Source organism: Bactrocera dorsalis, chromosome 4, assembly GCF_023373825.1.
Source record: "Bactrocera dorsalis isolate Fly_Bdor chromosome 4, ASM2337382v1, whole genome shotgun sequence".
Lineage (NCBI taxonomy): Eukaryota > Metazoa > Arthropoda > Insecta > Diptera > Tephritidae > Bactrocera > Bactrocera dorsalis.
In genome coordinates this window covers 69,039,976-69,063,859 of record NC_064306.1, presented here as the reverse complement: position 1 = coordinate 69,063,859, position 23,884 = coordinate 69,039,976, and the positions used below count along the sequence as shown (strand labels likewise).

The 23,884-nt window shown below is 34.1% G+C and overlaps 1 protein-coding gene across 5 annotated transcripts in view; it reads left to right on the top strand.

The window, feature by feature from the left end:
• Positions 1–23,884, top strand: part of LOC105225902 (kinesin-associated protein 3) — a 48,489-nt gene that overhangs the window by 6,929 nt on the left and 17,676 nt on the right. The window contains exon 1 of one of the 5 annotated variants that reach the window (XM_049455747.1): positions 6,326–6,777. The exons of 3 other annotated variants lie outside the window; for them this stretch is intronic. In XM_049455747.1, the coding sequence (XP_049311704.1) occupies positions 6,739–6,777 (39 nt within the window). In that variant the 5' untranslated portion in view covers positions 6,326–6,738. Of the gene's footprint in view, positions 1–6,325; positions 6,778–16,244; positions 16,513–23,884 lie in introns of those variants that run through there. One more of the 5 variants, XM_049455748.1, reaches the window with a different exon arrangement.

Genomic DNA, 23,884 nt, shown 5'->3' with positions numbered 1-23,884 from the left:
TTGCGGAAATTCTCTTGCGTATTTCGAATTTCCAAGAATGTAAATGAATGTAAATATGCGTACATATGTATTTGGAAAAATGTTTATACGTATTTATCATTAAACCTGGAGTCGTACATACTCTACGCTATCGATTTTTCACTCATTCAATCCTTTCACTGGTTTTCCTTCGCTCACCACAACAGTATTAAAACTCTGCCGCCCCTTGGCTCGGGAAGGACAACTTTGTATTGCACTTTAACCTAACTATTCGTCTTGCCACCTTTTGGAATTGCTTCTAAGAATACACAAACACACAAAGCTTTCAGCAGTGGTGGTGCTGGTGGCGCTACAGTGGGTGGTGGTGATGGCAGTTGTGATAGCAATATGATGGCAGTGCGCCAACTAACTGAAACAATTGCCATAAATGCATGTAAAGTAAACGTGTGTGTGTGCGCAACAACAATGAAGGCAGTAATAACAATCTTTATGTTTCAGCGTGTCTTAAGCCAGAACTTTGACGCTTTAGTTTATTACTACACATGTTCGACCTGCGGAACAACGCACTGTGGGTTATGAAAATAATTATTTTCAGCAGTGATTTATTTTATGATAAAAAAAAATTATTTTGAAACAAAAAGTTTAATTTCAGGAAAAGGTTTTTATAAGGCAAAGTCGGTAATCGTTAAACGTTTTATTTTTAGAATCACTTATTGAAGAATGAATGTTGAGTTTTATAGTATTATAATTAAAGACAAGCAAAACATTTAGCAAAAACTTCATAAAAAATACTTAATTTAAAAGTGAGTTATATTTTGAGCAAAAAAATTTGAAAATTTCTATTAATCTTCTTTATGATTTTAATTTATTACTAAAAAATAGTGATGTTTGCGGTTTATTATAAAATTAATCATTATCGGTAAAGCATTTCATAAAAGACCGAGATTAAACATTTTTAAAGAATTGCATAGACCGTCGAAAAACCATTAACATAATGTTATCCATTTTTTGTTTTATTGATTTTTAACGATTTATTTTCTAAAATAATAAATGATGAAAATCTTGCGCTATGATAACCACTAGATGCACCGATAAACTCCACTGTTTTAAGGTAACCTTTTTCGAGGTTCTCTACTATTTTAAAGAAAAAACATAAAAACTTCAAATTTAATGGGGAAAGAAAAAACATTCTTTGACATTTATTTTTCGAAAATTATCTCTTTCAAATGTTGACTTTGGCTGCTTCTCAGATGGTCCATCCGTTGAGTTCAATTTCGATGACTTGTTCGAACGAATGACACGGCGTATGTTTTGCCCCAAAGCCTGAATCGAAGGGGTATTGTCCGCATAGACTTTAGACTTTACATAAAAGTCTAATGGTGTGATATCACACGATTTTGGTGGCCAATCGAAGGGCCAAAAACGTAAATTTATCTGCTCACCGAAATGTTCCATTGATTGATGCGATGTGTGGGAAGTGGCGCCCATCTTTATGAAACCACATGTCGCTGAAACGAGAAGCTTCAATTTCAGGCATCAAATAGTCGGTTATCAAGGCGCGATAAGGGTCGCCATTGAAGGTTACGTTCTCACCGGCATCATTTTCGAAGAAATATGGATTGATAATTCCATAGGCCCTTAAATGAATATATGTTTTTTCTGAATGAAATGGCAGCTCTTAAATCTATTCAGCAGCATACAAGTATATAAATTTTACTTGTTTACGGACCTATTGTGCCAGAAATGGGCCTCGCTGAAAAAAATTGGCTAGAAAACGTCGGATCTTCTTGGAACTTTTTAAGAGCCTATAGGGCGAAGCGACGTTGCTTGGGAAGGTCGAAGGTTTGTACTCTTTCAATTAAAATTCTGGTTGCAAAATGCGCAAAGTCGGTCCATACGTCAGTCCAGGTTGTTGCAGACGGCACCGAATCGACTCTCCACGATCGTCGTGTACACTCTCAGCTACGGTTGCTATATTTTCTTTATTGCGTGCTGAACGTGGTCTATTCGGTCGAATGTTATCCAATAATAAATGCTGGGTTTCAAGTTGGGTGATGGTGTTGCGAATAGTACGCTCTGTAGGCTGATTATGTTGACCATAAGCTGACGAAGTAACTCTACTTGGATCACCTGCTAAATAACTCTACTCTAGCGACATACAGAGAGGTTTTCAATAGCCTGTAAAGGTATAAGATATGTTGCGAATAATATGTGGAAGTTAATTCATATATCCGAAGAAGAAAGTGGCTTCTTTGTCCATATTTCTTTACTCACTCTCTCCTGGAAGCTCCTACTAATCAGTACACCATGTCGTATGAGACATTAGTCAGCCCCAACAAACCGTTATTTGGATCGCAACCTGAAGCCAATAATCAAAACACATTTGGCAGACTTGTTTTAGTACCATTTAAGCAAATTATAAAATTTATTGGCTAAATTTTTGTTTTTGTACAAATAGTTACAATGTTGACCATATGAAGTTTTGCTCATGCAATTTCCAATGGTATACTGGAAGTACCACAAACAAAGTTCTGCCAGCAATGACGCACTGTCCAACATTGCCACTCCACGGCCATAGTCACCACCATAGTGGGAAAAGCACTTGAATTGGTCTTGGCTTATGTTATGGCTATACAAAGTTAGCTCTTTTTTGCTATTGTGAAACAAATACAATAAATCAGGCTAAGTGTAAAAGTGCAAAGTGCTGCTTGCAGCGTTCCGAGCACAAACACCTGTGTGTATGTATATGTATATACTATATGTAAGTGTAGATGTGCGTCTAAGCACTTGTAAATACTTTTAGGCCTATCGTTAGATACACCTACTACCATATTTATTTATATTTATATATACATACATATGTATACTTGCACTGTATATACTTACATACATATGTATGTATATACTTGTATATGTGTGCCGCTAGACGCAGATATTTAACCATTCAACCATTCAAACTTGGTTACATATCATAGTTGGCAACTTCTGTTGTTGTGGATTGTCGTTTCGTCATCATGGCAACACGCTTCGGCTAAAATAGCAAAAGAGCAGCTATATTGTTTGGCTTGCTGACTTTGATGATGGCTAAAACTAACCAGAAAATCAAATTGAAACAAAACCAACGCAACACAAATAAATAAATAAATAAGTAAATAAATGAAATCAAACAAAAGTGAAAAATTAAGCAAAAAAGTTGATTGCATTCGTTACCGCAATTGGATGAAACATTCGCAACCACTTCATTATTTCAGTTTCAATTGTTGATCAAACACACGCACATGCGCATATGCGCCGCTCACAAGTGTACGCCGCCAGCAAGCATATGGCACACAAAGCGCGCACTTAAAATTTTGCAAGCTACGCAAGTTGGCGGCCGGTCGGCTAATGAACGCATAAAAAGTCGTCTTATACGTTATTGTAATTATTATACTTTTGTATATATTTTTCAATAATTTTTCTTTGTTCCTTCTTTTTTTATAATTTTTTTCTTGTTAAAATGCAATTCCAATTGGCTTCTGCCACATTACTCAACTTGGCTTAACTCGAAATCAACACGAAAAATGCGCATTTGCGCCACTGTGCATACGCACTGCCGCAGCTGCCAAGCAATCATACACTTGTGCGCCCGCTTTGGACTTATTTCCACTTCAATTAAATTATTAATTTTTCACATTTATTTATTTCTTACATTGTTCGCACACTTGAATAATTAAAATTAAGACACATTGCTGTTGCATTTGTTGTTTTGCACAAATGTACCATTTATTCCGCCTGAACTGCGCTTATTTCGCTTGTTATGTGAGTCACGTTTTGCGCTTCGCTATAAATTTTCGCGTCATAAATGCCATAACTCATGCAACGTCATCGCCGTCGTTATCCCCAGTTCCCAAATGGCGGGTGCCCACACCACCGCTGTTATCGCTATTGTGATATCTTTGTTTGCATTTTGTTTTGATAATCTTTTGCCATTTATGCCCCACAATCATAATGCTCGCAATAAAACGAAAATAAAGGCAATATTTAAATAACAATTGACACATTAATTTCTTTGCCAAAATTATGGCGACATCGGCGTGTATTCAAATTGATACTCAAAGTTCAACAACTTATCTAAGCCGTCGTCGTACCATGTGTTAAAAAAGTAATAAATAGTGCACTTCCTGTAGAGTCACAAGCGAGCTCAAGCCGTCAGCCAAGCAGTCGTATGTTTTTTACAGTTATATTTTCAAGTTTTTGTCAATTTTTTTACCATTCCGGTTGTTCATTCACACTTGTCACTTTGTTGCTTTATTTGGCCAAATCGCTAACACATTGATATTAATTATTGTTGTTGCTTGATTTTTTTTATTTTGTGTTAAATTTTCGTATTTATTTACGTATTTTAAAGCATTTCGGACTATTTTAGGCGCATGATCTAACAAAATATAACAGTGCCCACAGTCATGTTGGCTTATAAAAATTTGGTAATTTTTGAATATAAGAATGCAACTGTTTCTCAGAAGCGTTTTGAGTCCATTTAAATTAGTAGTACCATGAATAATTTCTCAAGAACTCTTCAAAAAATTATAAAGTAATATAAGAAGCTTTGAGCAAACATATACATAAGTATATTTTGACAAAAAAATTATAAATAAAACGCAAAATATTTAATAATTCTCCAAGATTTATTTTGTCGCCTTCAAAGTACTCCCCACCAGTTATAATACTCTTAGCATAGATTATGCCAATGATTTTTCCAGTCCTCAAAACACTGTCCATAAGCACTTTTTGTGATGGCCTTCAGCTCCTTAAGGGAATGTTGTTTTATGTCTTCGATCGACTGAAAAAGGGTTCTATTCCGATGGTTATTGACTTTTTTGCATGTCAAACTCACAAACCCATGTTTATCGGCAGTTATTATAATGTGCGATCGGAATTCGCACGATCAAACATGTCCACAGAGACCTATTTACGGTACTATTTTTGAAAAGTAATCAGCTTTATCGGAACGAGTCGAGCAAGAACGCGTTTCATACCTCAAATATCTGATCAACATCATTCAAACGGACTCTCGAGACTTGTCGTGCTCTAGTACGATTCAGTTTGCAACCTATTTTAAAATATTTTTCGTCCAGAACGAGGCATGTCTTCAACGACCTTTCCACCGTCTTTGAAGGTTTTGTACCACTCGCTTGTATTTTTGATAAAACTGAATCCCGTAAGCCTGTCCCAATATTCGCAACGATTCCTCACACAAAATTTGTTAGAAATTTAAAATTTAAAAAAATTCTTTTTTTTTCGATAGTTTTATCCATTGCAAAAATTGCAACTCACTACTGAGGTGTACCAATTTAAACAGCTGCTGTAAACAAACTGTTTGACAGATCGTGCTCATATTTGGCATAGTAATGAAGGACAGTCCTACCAACTTAGCATAACATTTTTTAATATCATTTACCCGGGAAATTTAATTACAATTTCCGGGTGCTTTTTTGTCACAATATATGCAGAGCGTTTTTGTATTTATCATATTCTACAAAATATTTGTAGTAAAAAAATATCTTTCAGCGAACGATGAGTTTGTCTAGTTTTCCAAAAGTAAGAAGTTTCAGGACCCCTAAAAGATCGCATAACTGCACTAAGCGCACCCATCAGCTACTCAACCTCTCTCAGCAAGCTTGTCGGTTATATAAACTCCACACTCAACTTAGTTCAGAACTGAAAACCCCAAAAATAATAGAGAAAAAAATGAGGCCACAACATGTTAATCAACTGACATTAGGCACTAATCACCCCTAAGTATCATCAATGTTTTTTTTTTTATTTCATTAAAACTTTCTACACTTTGTTCCAGTTAAAATATTTGACTACTCAATTATGAAATTAGTGCACATCAAATATTCATAGACAAGCACATATTTAAACCAGGAGTATATTTCAAGGAAAATATGATTAAATTGCTTTTTAATGCCACTCAATTTCGCTTTTCCCCTGTGACCTCGTTCACACTTCCGCCATAAAAAACGCACAACATTTTCTAGCATCGTGCTGTTGTTATCCCATGCAGCCATTTTCCATTTGAGGCCGCACCCGGTGATGGAATAAATTTAATTACACCATAATACCCTTTGAAGTCCACTATGGCGCACACATACCTATACATACACGCATACAACAGTCTGGGTGCAAGTGCACTACAACTCCCACCATTCAATGCATATCGGCGCTTATTATGAAGACTTTCAGTTGGGTCAACGCAAATATATATTTATACTATATACAAACATACTTACATAGTGGCACATCGGTAGATGGCAATTTTAATGCATTTGCGTGTCAAAGAGAAATTCAATAAAATATTTACGTACTTGTGGAAATGAAAAAGGTCACCTAAAAACGGACCTTGCCTACAAAGTTTACAGTTTGCTTCTTAGAAAGCAGGACATGTCATTTTAAGCTCCGTGCTAGCGCTAGAAAAACTCTCTCACGCTAATCGATATTAAAATTATGATATTCAAATACTTTGTGTGCGTTTCCAGCATTTTTATTATGTTCATTTCGGCGTGACGACAATTGTTTTCTAACACGGCGTTTAACGGTTAAGTGCGAATTTCAAGCTACGACCTTTCGAAAGTGAAGTTTTGTTTGTTTTCATTATTCTTAGACGAAGCCTCAATGTCGTTAGTTAAACGTGTGGTGCAATGACTGCGTGAAACGTCAATATACATATGTATTCTTCGTTTTTATCTTACTAAGCAAATATATTTACAAATAATTGAAATGTTTAATCGAACTTTGCCAAGAAATACGAAAACATCGGTGGGTGTGCGCATTTGTTTTTCACATTTGATAGATATTTATTTTTAAATAAATATTTGCTATTTACTCTATAAACTTTATTAAATATTTGCGTAGTTTATTGATTTTAGAGTACTCATACAAAAAAATAAAAAATATATAGTGAATTATATAAGTTTTGATGGCTAAGTGTGATTACGAGCTGGCTTTTACCAACAGAAAAACACTTTATACGAATAAAGACTATCAATCGACTCGTCCATACGCAATTTGTGGGATTACTTGTAGGAAATTGCTCAATCATGCGTAGAGCAATCAGCTGTCATCAATTCAGTAAGCCCTGGATGATAGCCAATAGCAAAAATTATACCAGTTATTCAAAGAAATAGGCAAAACTTACAGTGCAACCCTGCGCTAACCTGTCCTCTTTAGTCGAGATGGTCTTCTTTTCACTTAATACATAAAAATCCCTTAGTTTCGGCTTTTCTAAAGAACTATAATTAATTTTAAAGTTTGAGTACCTAAGAAGTTACATGGGTTTTCTCGAGTAAAAAACAGACTTTTTTCAACAATTTTTTTTTTTCCATATAAAAACTGAAATATTTTATTAGTTTTTTTTATTGTTACAAATATACACTAATAACAAAAAAATACTAAAATTTTTGGAAAACGATATTTTAAACTCGGCCATTGCGACGCCTTTTCTGGTGACCGCCGGAAAAAAGATGCACCCGAGTTGGCAGGATAACTCCTTAAGGGGTCATCTAAAGTGGCAAAAATACGTGTTTTAGTTAAAATTTTTACTTAAAACTTGGGAGGAGGAAAAAAACTGAAAATTGGATTTTTGGCAGACACTTTTACAAAAAATGGTAATTTCAGTGATTTCGCGACTTTTTTTTCAAATAGTTGTAATCGAATAAAACCAAGTCCAAAGTCTTTAAGAATTGTGTCTCAAAGACCTGTCTAAAATTTCATGAAGATCGGCTGAGAAGCTCTCGAGAAATTTTGCCTGTTACTCGGATCAACTTGAAAATTTAGGGCAATAATCTAGAAGTGTTGTGGAATTTAATATCGCAATAAAATAAATAAATTTTTTGAAACCCGTAAACCCATGTAACCCCTATAATCAAAAACATAGTTTTTTATAATTTAAGCTATACACAATAGGTAACATTGAAGAAAATTTTAATCTCTTGTATCGAATTCAACACGTTAACTTTATTGCTGTTTTCACATGTAAATTTTTTGACAAGAGAGCAGAGTCCAAAAATAGCGAGCAGAAAAATTACGAATTGAAAACAGCTAATATCATATTTAAGCGCCAAAAACTGCACACTCTAGGTACCGTAACATATTTATTAACTGTTGAAATCAGCAATGCGATACTAAATGACCGATGGGTTAAACGAGTTGACTTTGAGAAATCGGAAGGTCCGTAGGTTTTTGCGTATGATTAAAAGCATGTTTATACCAGCAACGCCATACGGCAGAAATTGTCAAGATAGTGAAGAGAAAAATTAATTTATTGTTTCTAAAAATACGACAAACTACGCAGTTAGAGTCAGAGAACAATATATTATATGTACTTCCTGAATTTACGAAAGTTAGAATAAAATAATAGAATGGGCAGAAAATTAGCCACTTCTATAGCAGTGGTAATTGAAAACAATTATTTAGAGACCAATTTGTGAACAATTTTTTTCCAAACTACCGCCGAAACTGTTATATACACGAATTTGTAATTGCTATTGTCGTATATTGTATATTAAATAGGGTATATTATTGCCTGTACAAGCAAACTAAATCTTAACTCATTGCACTTACTTGTCGTAAGTATTAAGCGAATAGCTAAGTGCTAAATAAATATTGAGACTTGGCATACATAAATTAACACATCATAATAAAAGTCAATAATTTTTGACATGAATGAATGTACATACGTACTCTTATTTACATATGAGTATTGAATATACAGAAATTTGTACATCTGGGTGTAATTTCTCAAGTCATGCATACACACTGTTATAGGAAATACTGCAGCTTTGTGCTTTGTGGAGGTCTTTGCGGATCACACCCCTCGCCGCAGTAACAAATTAACGCTTTTAAAGAAATATTTAAACGAACGTAAATATAACGAAAGTGGCTTGGCGTATTCGTGCCTTTTGTTTTCCACTCAATAGCGCATAATTTAAGCTGTGCAAAAATACATACATACATACATATGTATACTAGTATATGACGGTATATGCACGTCATGCAGGCATGTAGCCTATGTTTGGAAGTATGAATGAAAAGCGAATTTTCAAATAATGGCGTTAATTAATTAACAAATATTGGAAAAGACACGACAGCACGACAGCTTTACGTTACTGACAAATTACAAGCAGACGCCCAACATAACGTTTGCTACTAAATACATACCTACATATGTACATACCTATGAGCAAAAAATAGTAAGACTTTGTTCATAATTTTAAGATTCTTTATTTATTCCTCAAAATCTATGTCGTCCCTCTCAAATAGTCCCCCTTGGCCACAATACAATACCTGAAACCCGAAGTCAATTTCCGAAATAGCCTTCTTCAATTGACTCAAAACGGATTCACTGGAGCGGTCGTTTAAGTTTGATGAATAGCCAGAGGTCACACGGAACCAAATCATGCGATCCTATTCCTATGATCCTATGGTTGCTGCACGATATGGGTTAAAAATTTAGCGAAAAACTCACGAGAAATCAGTGCAGTATTTGACGGTGCATATTAGCCGCTCGTCCTCTTTTACGAATAGCTTCGCATAAACGAAGCACGACACAAAAATTATATTTCTTGTTGACAGTTTGACCAGACGAAACGGAATGCACCACACCTCGACAATCGAAGAAAACTAACTGTCAACATAATCTTGAGTTTTTGCCTATTTTGCCGTAGTTCTTTCGGCTTTGGCTCACCTATTCCGATTGATCGTCTGTTTCCGGGTCGTAAGCATAGATCCCAGACTCATCGGCAATAACAATACACTTCATGATAACCAGGTAAACGGAAAGCATTATTTCACAGACTTTAACGTAATGTTGGTTTCGAAAAAATTTAGTAACTTTGGAGTCAATCGTGCTTTTACTTTTCTTAGGCCAAATGTGCTTGCGAAATGGTGGATATTCTAACGATGCTAGTAAGATCTTTGACTGTTAATCGTCGATTCTCAAGCACCAATTCCTTTATTTTATTGTCGTATTGATCATCAGTTGATGACCGTCCTGGACGTGGTTTGTCGGCAACACGTTCTCGACTCTCTTTGCATAATTTTCACCAATCAAAAATACTTGCTCGCGGCAAACAATTATCACCGAAGGACGTTTTCACTATTCTCAACGTTTCGGGACCAGAAATTTTATTCCGCACATAAAATTTAAAATGGGTTTTCGGGCGAAATTTAAGTTAAAAAGTTCTACTATATTTTGTCCACAGTAGTAAATTCCGTCAAATTCAATACAGGCACATATTTTTCAAAAAATAATCAACACATTAATTAATATAAAAGCCCTTCTCCTGTAAGCGAGCAGCAAAAGAGTACTCACTAAATTAAAATGTTAATAAATATATTATCATATATTATATTATATGGCAACACTATTGTGCAATATACAAAAAAAAAATGCAAAAATCAAGCTATAAATTAATACATCCACAAGTATAACTATATTTGCACCTTAATGCACACCTATGTGCGACTCTATGTCCAATTATGGCATTTCGAGGAAATCCACAAAATATTCCACTTTTCTTATTCTCTTTTACAACTTTTACTTTTGATATTGAACAGTATTTAAATTAGCTGATCACGCTTTTTGAAATCTGTTTCCTTGCTTCATCTGCCGGTGTCTGTATAGGAGAGTACATTATTACGTTTTACATTTCTATAAACCCTGCAGGAAAACAACTTGTTATAAACTAACTTGAAACTGATCAAAAGATCAACCAACCGAATATTATTTTTTGTAAAAATCCCGCGAAATATAAATTTTCAGATTTCGGTCGTCAATATATTCGTCTCATTCTAGTATCAAAAAAAAAGTAAAATATTAAGGGTTTAGATGGATGTCCTCGGGTGAAAAACCGTCTTTTTCAATTTCTTTTTCTCATACAAAAAATTAAATATTTTATTAAAATTTTTTATTGTTACATTAACATAGAAATTCTGATATTTTCGGAAAAAAATATTTTAAACTTGGCCATTGCAACCCCATTATCGGTGACACCTCGGAAAAAAGATGCGCCCGATTTCGCAGGATAACTCCTCACAGCATCATCTAAAGTGAAAGAAATACTTGTTTTAGTTAAAATTTTAACTGAGAACTTAGACGAAAAAAACTGTAAATTGGATTTTTGACAGACATTTTTACAAAAAAATGAAAAATCTTTCTGTTTTTGCACATCATCATACTAACTCCGTTGATATCTTAAGTCAAAGCAAACGACATGGTCATTTCTATGGCTAGTTTCTGAAATAAATTGAAAAAATATGACACTCTTGCATTGAACTTTCAGAGATCGAAACACTCTCAGTATTTGATTTATTGACAATTTTTGCCTTTTCTAGCCTCCAAGGTTGAGGTTATCAAACATTGTAAAATGACCAGTAACTATTAGGTTTGCCGAAAAGACACCGGTGATTTTTTTCAAAATTTTTTTGAGTTTCAGTTTTTTTTACCATCCCAAGACGTCGTATATGATCATGTTTAGTTGATTGTGGTATATTTTAAACTTCTCTCCAATCTCACGCTCAGTTACATGACGATCCGATTCGATTAAAGCCTTGATGACGTCATCATCAACTGCACTTGGCCGACCTGAACGGAATTTGACAGACCAACTTTGACCACTGTGTTTCTTTTAAGGCTTTGTCACCATACACATCACGTAACTTTTTTAGCAACCTGAGCTGCATTTTTTCCTTTACGGAAATAATAAAGTAAAATATGACGAAAATGCTCCATTGTGGGCTCCATATTATATAGTTAAGTAAATTCGAAAAATTTTTCGATGTGGTAACGGAATAGTAAAAAAAGGTGAGTTAAGAAGCGCTTAGAAATAAAATAGTTTTTACTACTACCAGTGAAAATATTAATCTTTTCAGGGTAGAATATTTCAAAATCTTGTTCCAAACTACTGAAAAATCTAAGAAACGTGATTAATCGTTAAAATTTGCTGATCTCATTTTTAAGCGCTTAAATCATAAACTTTCATATAGAATTATTTGGTGTGTACTGAAAGTGAATTTTAGCATTCGCTGACTCTCAGAGCAGACATAATAAGTAATTTACTGTTGGGTCTGTCAATAGTATTCTTAGTAATAATGCTTGCGACGAGTCAACAGTACTTAAAGCAATTTGTCTGTCAAACTAACTTCGAATACATCCTGTTCTGGAATTAATTTAACAAAAACATTAACAACACGCGAGAGTAAATAATTATCGTATTCAAATCCAACAAAAAATCGGTGATGATATGCAAAAAATCAAGCGAAGCTCAAATTATGATTAGAATGATGTAATACGGTGGACTGTGGAAAAAAAAAAATAGAAAAAAAAAAATAAAACTAGAGAAAAAGAAAAAAACTAAATTAAAGTAATCATTATCGTATATTAATTATGTTGTTTGTGGAAATTGGTTTAACACGTAAAAATCTCGTCAAGTCCATGCTAATTTCTGACTATCAAAATTAAATATGAAGCACAGAGTTTAGATTCCTCCACATCAATGCTAAATTGTTGGCCAAGTGTATTACTGTATTTTTTATTTTTTATACAATTTACAATGAGTCTTCAAACACTTGCTCTAAGAATTTTAACAGATTAGCTAATTCTATAAGCCATACTGATTTTACGCGCTACTTGCGAGAAATAACTAGGAAACAGCCAATAAATCAATGCGATAATCATTATTGCAAACTCGTTCCATATTTGACTTTTAGCTGAGTAAGCCACAAATCGACTTAAAAAGGCATTATGGCTCGTGTCTGAGTTTTTGTGTTTGGGTGTCTGGCCGAAAGGTCGCCTTGCCTTCAATAATCATAAAGTACACAAACGCTCACACGTGTGTGTATGTTTATAAAGTATATTATTTTTTTAATAAAACACTTTTATCTGCACATTTCTGCTACACACACACACACATACATGCATAGATACATGTGTAGATAAGGTTGTGTGAAGTCAGCATGCTTCGGTCACTCGTGGAGTTTTGTTTATATTTTGATTTGATGTTTATTGTCTGTTGTTTTTGTTATTGGCATGATCTTGAATAGATACTTAATATTTACATGTTTTGGTTTTTTGCTCGTTTTGCTGGATCTCGTGCGCTACTGCGCCTGCGCCTGCGTTTACGCTCTGCGTTGCGGTTTGTCATTAGTCGCGTTGTTGTTGTCGCGTTTATTGTTTATGTCACGGTGGTAATCATATATTTTTTTGCTTACATAATTAAAAGCGCGCACTCATGTGAATTTTGTTATTATCTCAAATTTGTTTTTAATTATTTTTCACCTTTTCAACGGCGAATGAATTATTTTCCACTCATTGCTCTTCCCATTGTCATTTGCGTTTAGCGCATGTATTAGAGGTGTTATACCGCTGGTTTAGGTAGTATTATGCAAATTAGCGTGAAAAAGTCAGAGTTTAAAAATTTAACATTTACAAATTTATGCATTCATTTTTTTAAATTCACATGCGTAATTAGACAGGTGTAAAAAGGTTTGATAGGAAATTTTCAAACAGGTGACAATTATTTAACTCAAACAAGAAAAAAACGTTAAGTTCTGCACTGAAGTTATAATACCCTTCACAGGTGCATATCTTATTGCATAAAATGGTATAACGAGGCTTTTATCTTGATTTTGTTTGGACAGTTGTATGGCTATAGTGCTCCGATTTGAAAAATTTATAAGACGATTGTAGAGTTGTGTTGGATAATAATTTATGTCGAATTTCGTGGAGATGTCTTAGAAAATAAAAAAGTTTTCCATACAAGGGTTCATATAGTCGTCCGCTATCTTCTTCTTCAACCTTACTGGAGTAGACAACTGGTGATTCCAAGTGTAGCCAGGTCCTTTTCACATGGTCCTTCCAACGGAGTAGAGATCTTCCTCTTCCTCTGCTTCCATCGGCTGGTACTGCGTCGAATACTCGTATATCTCATACAGCTCATCGTTCCATCGAATACGATATTCGCCGTGGCCAACGCGCAAAAGACCATAAATCTTTCGCAGAACTTTTCTTTCGAAAACTCGCAACTCGACTCATCAGTTGTTATCACCGTCCAAGCGTCTGCTCAATATGGCAGAACGGGCGTTGAGTGACGTATAGAGTTTGGTTTTTGTTCGTCGAGAGAGGACTTTACTTCTCAATTGCCTACTCAGTCCGAAGTAGCACCTGTTGGCAAGAGTTATCCTGGGTTGTATCTCCAGGCTGACATTGTTGGTGGTGTTTATACTGGTTCCTTATCTCGTTTGTCAAGGTCGTCATCAAAAGAAAGATCTTTCATCCGAGGCTGTCGTTTAGTTTTCACTGTTTTTTACGTGGCGGGTCCCAAACCCAGCCCAAAACCCTGTGGATGGGATGTTTCGTCTTCTCACTTTAGCTCGCCTTCAAACGGAAGTTCTTAGTCTACCCTGAGGATACTTCGTAAAAGACCAGAAGTCGTGAACCGCTTGAGCCATATGTAAAAGAATCGTTTCTGGCCACTCCGAAGTGAATGGCGATCAGAGAACTTTCCTCACTTGCGTGAACTTCTACACATGACTCCATCCACCTATTGGCTAGAGATATTCTGCGCTGGATTTCGAGGCAGACGTTGTTGTTGGTGTTAATGCGACGCGGTTGTTTAGGCCAATGATATCAATATTATCGGCGTCCACCAGCAGCTGTACGCTCTTATAGAAGAGTGTACCTTCCTACTCAGTCCTGCAGCTCGAATTATCTTCTACAGGAGTAGATTGATGAAGCGCACAATAGGGAGTCGCCTGAAACCTCGTTTGGTAGCGAACGGCTCATAGAGGTCCTTTCCGATCCTAACGGATCTTCTGGTATTGCTCAGCGTCAGTTTACACGTTGGTTTTCATCCGGTATCAGCGGTTACAAATTTCCTTGAGGAAAATGGACGTGTGCAAAAATTTAGATGGATTTTTGAAAAACTGAGGGACTAGATCGCACATATGTATGTATGTATATGGGTATACAGACGGACACGGCTAAGTCGATTATGCTCGTCATGCTGATCGGTTATGTAGACAGAATATTTCTGAGTTTTACTATATCGTGATAAAATTAATATACCCTCTTCAGATTGTTATAAGAGAATATTTAAATTAAAATTATCAATTTCATCTTAGCAGGTGGACTTACGACGCTGAAATTAGTTAAAAGTTGAGATTATGTTCGGAAGTACTTTCCTTTGTTTCACAGTCCAAAAATTGTTTCAGAATTCACAACTTTTGGAACAACAATCGTTGTCGTAATCTCGCTCAGTCGCCACTTGTAAATAGTCATAGAAATGATATCGCAATGAGTAACTGCAAATTCGCTCGAAACTGAGAATCGTCTGCCCATCAAGTGCTTAACTGTTCAACATTACCCGTATGCCTACGAGGTAGGCTCACCACTTTTCAGCAACAACGAAATACAACAGTAAGAACATTAATTATATTTAAGTAGATATAAGCATACTCACATATGAATATATGTATGTACATATGTATGTGTGTGTTTGTTTGCATATTTAACTTATTTTTGTAGACTTGAGCTGCGCTCAGAATTAAGCGCTCCACGCTGCTCACAATCAGTAACGAATTGGCCACCGCCTAAGCTGTTTGACAGTTGTGTCGTCTACTTACTTACGGTTTATTTTTTAACTTCAACACACACATACACGTACATATGTACGTGTTGCGAGTTTAATGCACAGTTAATTGAAGCATACTTCAGTGTCACACCAATTGTGTTTCAAGTATAAGGCAGAAATGTCCTACCGCTGCCAACTGCTGTGAACTTACAACTTGAGATTTTGGCTTTGATCTTAGCGCTGAGCATTTATCAATGTATAAATTATGTTTCGAAACTAGTTTTTGCCGCGTTTCATTGTGTTTTCGAGCGCTTTGTTGTAATTCGAAAAAATAAAATATATAAATATCGGAATTTGGTGTTTTGTGGTTGCTGATTGCTGCTATTTCTTGTTTATGTTTTGTTTGTGCTTTATGTGTTTTAAAGTGTTTCTGCGTTAGCGCCAAGCTAACTGTTGAAAAACTTAATGATCGAATCGAAAATTGTATATAAAGCATATGATGTCATATACGTAAATGTGAACCATCATAATCACACTTAATTATTTTTTCAACTTTGTATATTATTTATTGCTTTTAATAAGCGAAGTGGTGCTGTGATCTGAATGATTATATTAAAAAAATTAAATAAAAAAAAATAAAACTGTGTGTTGTGAAACTTAGTTTATTTTCAATTTGTTATTAATTTTTTGCGCATTGGAACTGCCTTGCAAAAAAATTATTTTATAAATCGAAACATTATAAACCTTGTCAATTGCTGATAAGCGGCTTGAATATCGCTGTCAAATCTTGCTTCGTCGGATTTATGTGTTAATACATTCAAATACAATATTTTAAATTTTTTTTGATTTTTGCAAGGTTCATTAGCGAAGTGTAAAATCCTATAAATTAATTTTAATTATGACTGCAGCAATGATTTCACTGCCGGTAAGTGCGCATTTGTTCACTATATTCACAGTATTTTATGAATGCAGGGTGTATGGATAGGTTGTATAGAATTTATGAAATCTAAAAATTAGATTATTTTAGTAAAGTTGTGGCTATTAAATGAGAACAAGTGAATTTATATAAGAAAAGTATTAATTTTTATATAATATAAGCGATCATTCAGCTACCGAAAAATAATAATTGTTGACATATTCTTTTATAAAGTATTTCTATATTTTATTTTTAAGCTATAGGAATATTTCAAAATTTACATAAAAGGTATATATCAGTTTAAACTACGACTTCAAAGGATCTGATTTCGATTACTATTCCGACTAATATTTGTTTAATAACAACGGTCACTAGTCAGGCAAAGGCAAACTCTTCAGGCTGTTTCTACAAAAATCATACAAAATATTGCTAAAAAGTTCATCAGCCATTCCTAAGTGGCAGAGCTCGTATCGCCCTCCATATGTCTGATAAAATCGCGACATATCCCAAAAATGGTAGAAAAAGTTTGAAAAAGGATCTAAGTGTAGCCTATGTCGCCAATAAGAGGAAATCGCGTATACCCATAGTACTAGGTGCAAGTTTACGCTAATTTGCGACAGCTTTTAAAATTGTTTATACTAATACTATGCGGTTTTAATTTTTCAATATAGAGCATACCAAAGGTTAGGTTAGGTGGCTGATCAAGAGATCGTACATGGACTAATAGAAGTAGTCCTTTGTGAAGCTATTGAAAAACGAACTCCCGTTCCTCCTTAGTAAACTTTCTTTTCTATGCACAATACTTACATATGTATTTGCCACTATTACAACTCAGGCATTCACCTTTTAACTTATAAAGTACAAGCACTTAGCTAACTGATAACTGCCTTATCTATTGAGTGAGACTATTTAATTTGTGTAAAGAAGCCGTTGTCAATATTTGATTGATACTTTAAATCTTCGTAGATAAACGGTTAATTAACTTATCACTCGTAGTAGGGCATAAGGTGATCGCTCTAACAATATTTTTTATCACCTAGAAATAAATATAATGGCATTGTATTTGCTGCGCAGTAAAAGTAGCGTAAACAAAGTTAAGCAATATAATTTTTACAACAACAATTTTCTATTTAACAGTGATTTTACACGTATATGCTGAGAATTATACTTTTGTAATAAACTTTATAATTTTTCGTAAAATAAATTTACCAACAAAGTGTTCATGATTATAACGGGTGATTAATTTCGAGGTTCCTTACTTTTTGAAGAAAAAACAGAAAATTTAAATTGATTGGGGAATGTTAATCGCTTAACCAAATTTGGCTCGAAAACGTCGGATCTTCTTGGAACTTTTCCAGAGCTTATAGAGCGAAAAGCTGTATTTTGTAAGCTTTCAATTCAATATCTCGACGTTAATTCAGCAAGTCGTTCCATACTTCAGTCCAAGTGTCTGCGAACGGCGCCTTGTCGACTCTTTACGATCTTCTTGTACAATCTCAGCAACGGCTGCTATATTTTCTTCACTGTATGTTGAATATGGTCTATTCGATCAAATATTATTCAATAATGAATGCCGGGTGTCAAGATGGGTAGGCAGATTATGTTGACCATAAGTTGAGCGAAGTGCTGAAACACATTCGTTACAGAACATGAATTTTTGTAATAAAATTGAACGATTTGTAAATGTTATTCAGGCTTTCCATAATGGAATGCTATTGAAAAAAGTACCTCTACTTGGTTCACCCGTTATAATATATTCGTATATTATATTTAGAAAATAAATTTGATATGTATTTACAATATGTAACCGCATTTACCCGATGCTAATAAAAAGCCTAGCGTATACCATAAATTGCATTAAAAATATTTTTATATTTGCTCATAATCAATTGTGTAAGCGTTCATAGCTATTTATGTATAAATATAGGCATTAAACGTTATTAACTTTAAGTTACAATTAACCTTTGTCCTTTGAAAATTTTTTATTTCAATCAAGCAACTAAAATTTATTAAATCATCATAAAAAATTACCGTTAAATGTAGTATTGTAATAATTAATGAAACTGTATTTGCCTTCTAAGCAACTTATTTATTGCAATAATGGAGAAAATGCAATAACTGTTCAATAATTTTAATATTAATTTAATTAACTATATACTCATATATGAATATAATTATTTAACTGTGAAATTGTGTAAAAATTGATTAGTATTGTAATCATAAATTCACAATTTTAAAATTACACACCTAACGCTTTGAGAGCCAAGCCAAGCAGGCTGATAAGTACTAGCTCTTATTGGAATATTATTGATCGCATATTAATTATGAAATTCACTCAGAGAAAAGCTTAAGCTAAGCAAGTTTGCACTTTATTGTCGTGTAAGCGATGAAACACCATATTGACCTTATCATTCACAAAGTGAATAAAGTAAATAATTCCGACACGTATGATGATCCTGCACCTAACACAATTTTTTTTTGATGAATTCTCAAATTATCTCAAGGTTACAGTAAATTTGCACAATTTCATTTTTAGTGCAGTAATGGGTTAAACTTTTATTATTCTGGACTTTCTTTCTTCTCTATGGTCTACGGTTTATATCACAAAACAAATTCTGATCCAACCCAACCACTATAGCAGCAGAAAGGGTAAAAACACTGCGTATTGTTGATTTAAAGTACTCGAGTTGGCTCGAGAACCCAGAGCATCTCTCTCTTCTTATAGTCCACCCCATCGCAATAATTAATTTCATAGATATCTCGTTAGATGAGGTGAAGATGATTTCCCTGACAGAACAAAGTCGTTTGAAATATTGCTCGTTTACCATTCTAATCTCGATATACATACACATATAGTCTTATCAGCTATCGCATAAATCATAAACTAATATTTCTTAAATGTTTTACTATTATACCTACATATGTGCTGTTTATATCGGCCTAGCAGACAGACCGCCCACTGGTATTTTCATGCTCTACTTTAATACAGTTATTTGGTTCATGGCACCAGAAAATGGCAAAATTGCACAAATAATTGTGTCAATGCGAGCAATACAATTACTAAATAAATGCATTTTGCGCTTACTCAGATACACACACACAAGCACTTGCATTAAATTCATAACGATATTAAAACAAAGCATGTTTGCATATGTATGTATTTGTTGTATCGACCGACAATTCCACGCATGCCAAGCCTCTTCCTATAGCTCATTTAAACGTCGAATGCAAAGCCTATCTTTGTATAGCAAAATAAATAAATTATAGCTCACCAATTGCAAATATTGTGAATGAGTGTGCAATCATAAGGTTTGCCAAATGGCATGACATGCGGTAAAGGCGATCAGAATTTCGATTAGAACTGGTTAGTTATTCACCATTTCGCAACTGCATACCAATTGGTTTAGAATGGATTAGTTTTGGAACAGTTCCCACAGATTTCTACTCTCGAAAAAATATTTTTGCTCAAATCGATTAATATGAGTACAAACGTTTTACCACTTTTTACCACTGGTACAACCATTTAATATATATATACACATATTCATACGCAACATCTCATTTTCAATAAATAATTTAAAAATGTGATACAGAATGCTAGAATTCCCACCGTTTCAATGTTATACACACGGTTGTGGCGCTTCAAAATGGGATGTTTTAATTATTTAATGTGGATCATGTCTGCTTTTTAATGGGCAGATTTTACAAAAGTTTGTCATGAGGTCAATTTGGTGTCACATGGCTAGCATGTATATCTGTATGAATGTATGTATGCAATTACACATAAATAATACGCAATTGCAATGATAATATCATCTATCCGTCACCTGTCGATCGTGGGAAGTTTACAGCCCGTAGACGTGATGCCGCGTTTACTTATTGGATTTGACATAAGAATTTATTGCCAAATTAATATTCATGAGCCTCTAAATGAGGTTAAGACTATGTGGGGATAAATATTATACATATTTTTATGAATCTATAGTTTTCTAAAGACAAATATAGTGATTTGTAATGTATCTTTACACATATTTTACTTTATGAAAATACATTTTTACATATGTATGTACAAGTATGTATTTATGCTGTAGGCTTATTGATCACAGAACACACTTTTCTGTTATTTTTAACAGAACTTTATGGAACCAATTGGTGTTCCTGAAAATTATGAATATTTTCCATAAATTGTCACCTGCCAGAAAATTGAATTTGATGTAATAAAAATATAGTTACATATATGTATAAGTATATAATAAATACATATGTATATCGAATGTGAGAAAACAAAAATTGCTTCACTAGCGTTGCCACTCTCTTCAAAAATTATTAATATAAATTTTTAAATAAATGACAAAAAAAATATATGGAAAAAGAAGAACTTATGAATAAATATTAAAATATGATAATTTAGGGTTGCCATAATACTGATATGGATAAAACTTCCTCGGGCAAAAAAAAGCGTTTTTCAAAAATTTTTTTCTAAAATATTTAATATTTTATTAAAAATTGTTATTATTAAAAACATACACTATTAAGAAAAAAAAATTCTGACATTTTTGAAAAAAAAATGTTTTTAACTCGGCCATTGCGACGCCTTTTCCGGCGACCCCTCCGAAAAGAGATGCGTCCGCGTTGGCAGGATAACTCCTTACAGGATCATCTAAAGTAAAAAAGAATACGTGATTTAGTTAAAACCATAACATAGAACTTGGAAGAAGGAAAAAGAAAAAAACTGAATATTGGATTTTTGGAATACCTTTTTACAAAAAAATTAAAATTTTGCGACAAACACCTGCGTAAAATTTCACGAAGATCGGATAAGAAGATTCCATTTATTTTTTTTATTGTATTAATCGTTTTATTTAGGATCACAAAGCATATAAAGGAGGTTTCGGAATAAAATAATTATTATTATTACTGTACTGTACTTATTTAAAAATGTATCTTACCTAAAATTGGCTTAGATACCCGGGCTTATATGATATTCTACTCTTACGCAAATGCAATAAACTTCACTGATGTCATAGTTCACATGAAGCCTCATACTTCTCAGCGTTTATTTTATATCACACCCTTGATATTATGTTATCATCGCACTCCCATAATGAAAAAATACATACGTAAGCAGAAAACAATGTAAATACATATGTGTGTGTGTAAAGAAAAGTAAATAGCATGATTTATGTGTTAGCGCGAAATCGACATCTAAGCAAACTCATCACAAAATGAAATGCGTGAATGCTTCCTCACGCGTTTTAAATACCGGCTGCCTACCAAACAGACGCCGGGGCGTATGAGTAATGTTAGACGAGCACATAAAATGCGCAGGTGGGCGTTGAGCCAAACAGTGAAAAGCGCACTTAAACAACGGTACACGCGCGTGAATGGGAAAATACAAATGAGAGACTAAAAACAGACAGCTAAAGAGCTTTGAAATGCACACATGCAAATAACTGTAAAAATTATAAATGTATGTAGGCATGTGCCACGCTGCAGCAAGTTCACTAGTCTGAGTTAATGAACTTGAGGTAGCTCTAAACTAACGGTGCCAGTGGCCACCTGCCAGTTTTGAATCATTCATAGACATACATACATATATGTACATATGTGTACATAGTTAGATATTCATTGTGTGCCTGCGTAATTTTGCATATTTTTGGATGAATGGATCATTTCTGCTTATGTCCGAATTCATTCTTATACTCCTGTATATGTATGTATATTTGCCATAAAAATTATATTAGTATAGCTTGTGCTTGTGAGTACATGCTGACAAACAATTAGTGCTCATGCCCACACTTTTCATAATATCTATTATGGTGCCATAAATAAAGTATGACGCCTACTCGGAAACGTTCCCAAAAAATATGTGCACATATATAAATTTGTGTGTGTCTATAAGTACCAAAATTAAACACATGAAATTTGTTGTGTGTGCTAAACATTATAGTACACAGTAATGAAGAAATATTAAGTTCTTTTACTTATGTAAAGAAAACAAGAATTGCTTTGTCACAATTTTACAATTATTTTTATAGCCGCAATAAAAATTGCTTCCCATAAAAAGCACTTGACAGCTGCCTCATATTGCCTGTACAAGTAGTTTACCGCCTTTTTGAAATACCTAAAATGCCTACCTGTGCGCAAGTTAGCTCAGCCTCCTTTATGAGATGTGCTGGAGCCAATAAAAACGAATGTGGGTCAATGTCGATGCGTTTGGCAAATTTCCGTTGCACTTGAGCTATAGCAAAAATTACATACATATATACATACATATAGCACACATAGAAGGGGCATTTTGCCCATCTGCGGAATTTCCTCTGCACATTTTTGCCATTTAGTGGGCTCGCAAAGGAAGCGCGCTCAAATGACAGGGGATTTCCTCCGCTTTTACAAAAGCAATTGTAATTTATGTAATAGATTTCTGTGAAAGCACTAAAATGCCAAATGTATGAGCGAACATAGTATTGAGCTTGACCTTATTCAAGGTCCGGCGTGCGTTGCACGAACATGATTTTCTCAAATAATAAAAATGCGTAAGAAACATATTGCGGTAATAAATATGTATTTACATATGTAGCTGCATGCTACCCCAAAGAAATGTGTGTGTGTTGGCATGGATAAGACAGCAAGTCTTCTGTAGCGTACGAAAAAAATAGATTGTGTTGGAAAATTGCCCAAAAAATTTTATTTTGATTTTTGACATGGTGATGACGCTAAAATGACATGTGGATGCTGCTATTGATTATGTGTGCACTTACATAATTTAATATATAAATATATACATATATGAGAAAGAAATACTATAAATATTCACAAATATGTATATTACAATGAAATTATTATATATATAAATATATACATTTACGGGGGTTCCCTATTGTGAAATTTAAAACAAGTACAATTTCAATATTTTTTTTTTACCATAAGTCATGTTTCGATATATTATAACGGGGTTTTCAATAAGACCGCTACAAAATTTTTTTTTTTGTAATTAAACAAAAACGGTTTGGGATATCAATAAATTTTTTTTATTCCTGAACCCAATTTTCGACGGTTTTCAAGCATAAATCGACAGATACTGCTACAATTTCACGTTCGATATTCTTATGAAGTTCATCAACCGTCGCTGGCTTGTTGGTATAGACCATAGACTTAACGTAGCCCCACAGGAAAAAGTCTAACGGCGTCGAATCGTACGACTAAGACGGCCAATTGACCGGTGTATTTCGTGAGATAAAACGTTCACCAAACTTGGTTTTCAATAAATCAAATGTGATATTCGCTGTATGGCTTGTGGAACCACATATTGTCCAAGTCCACATCATCCGATTCGGGCCGAAAATTTTTCAGTTATCATTGAGCGGTAGCGGTTTCCATT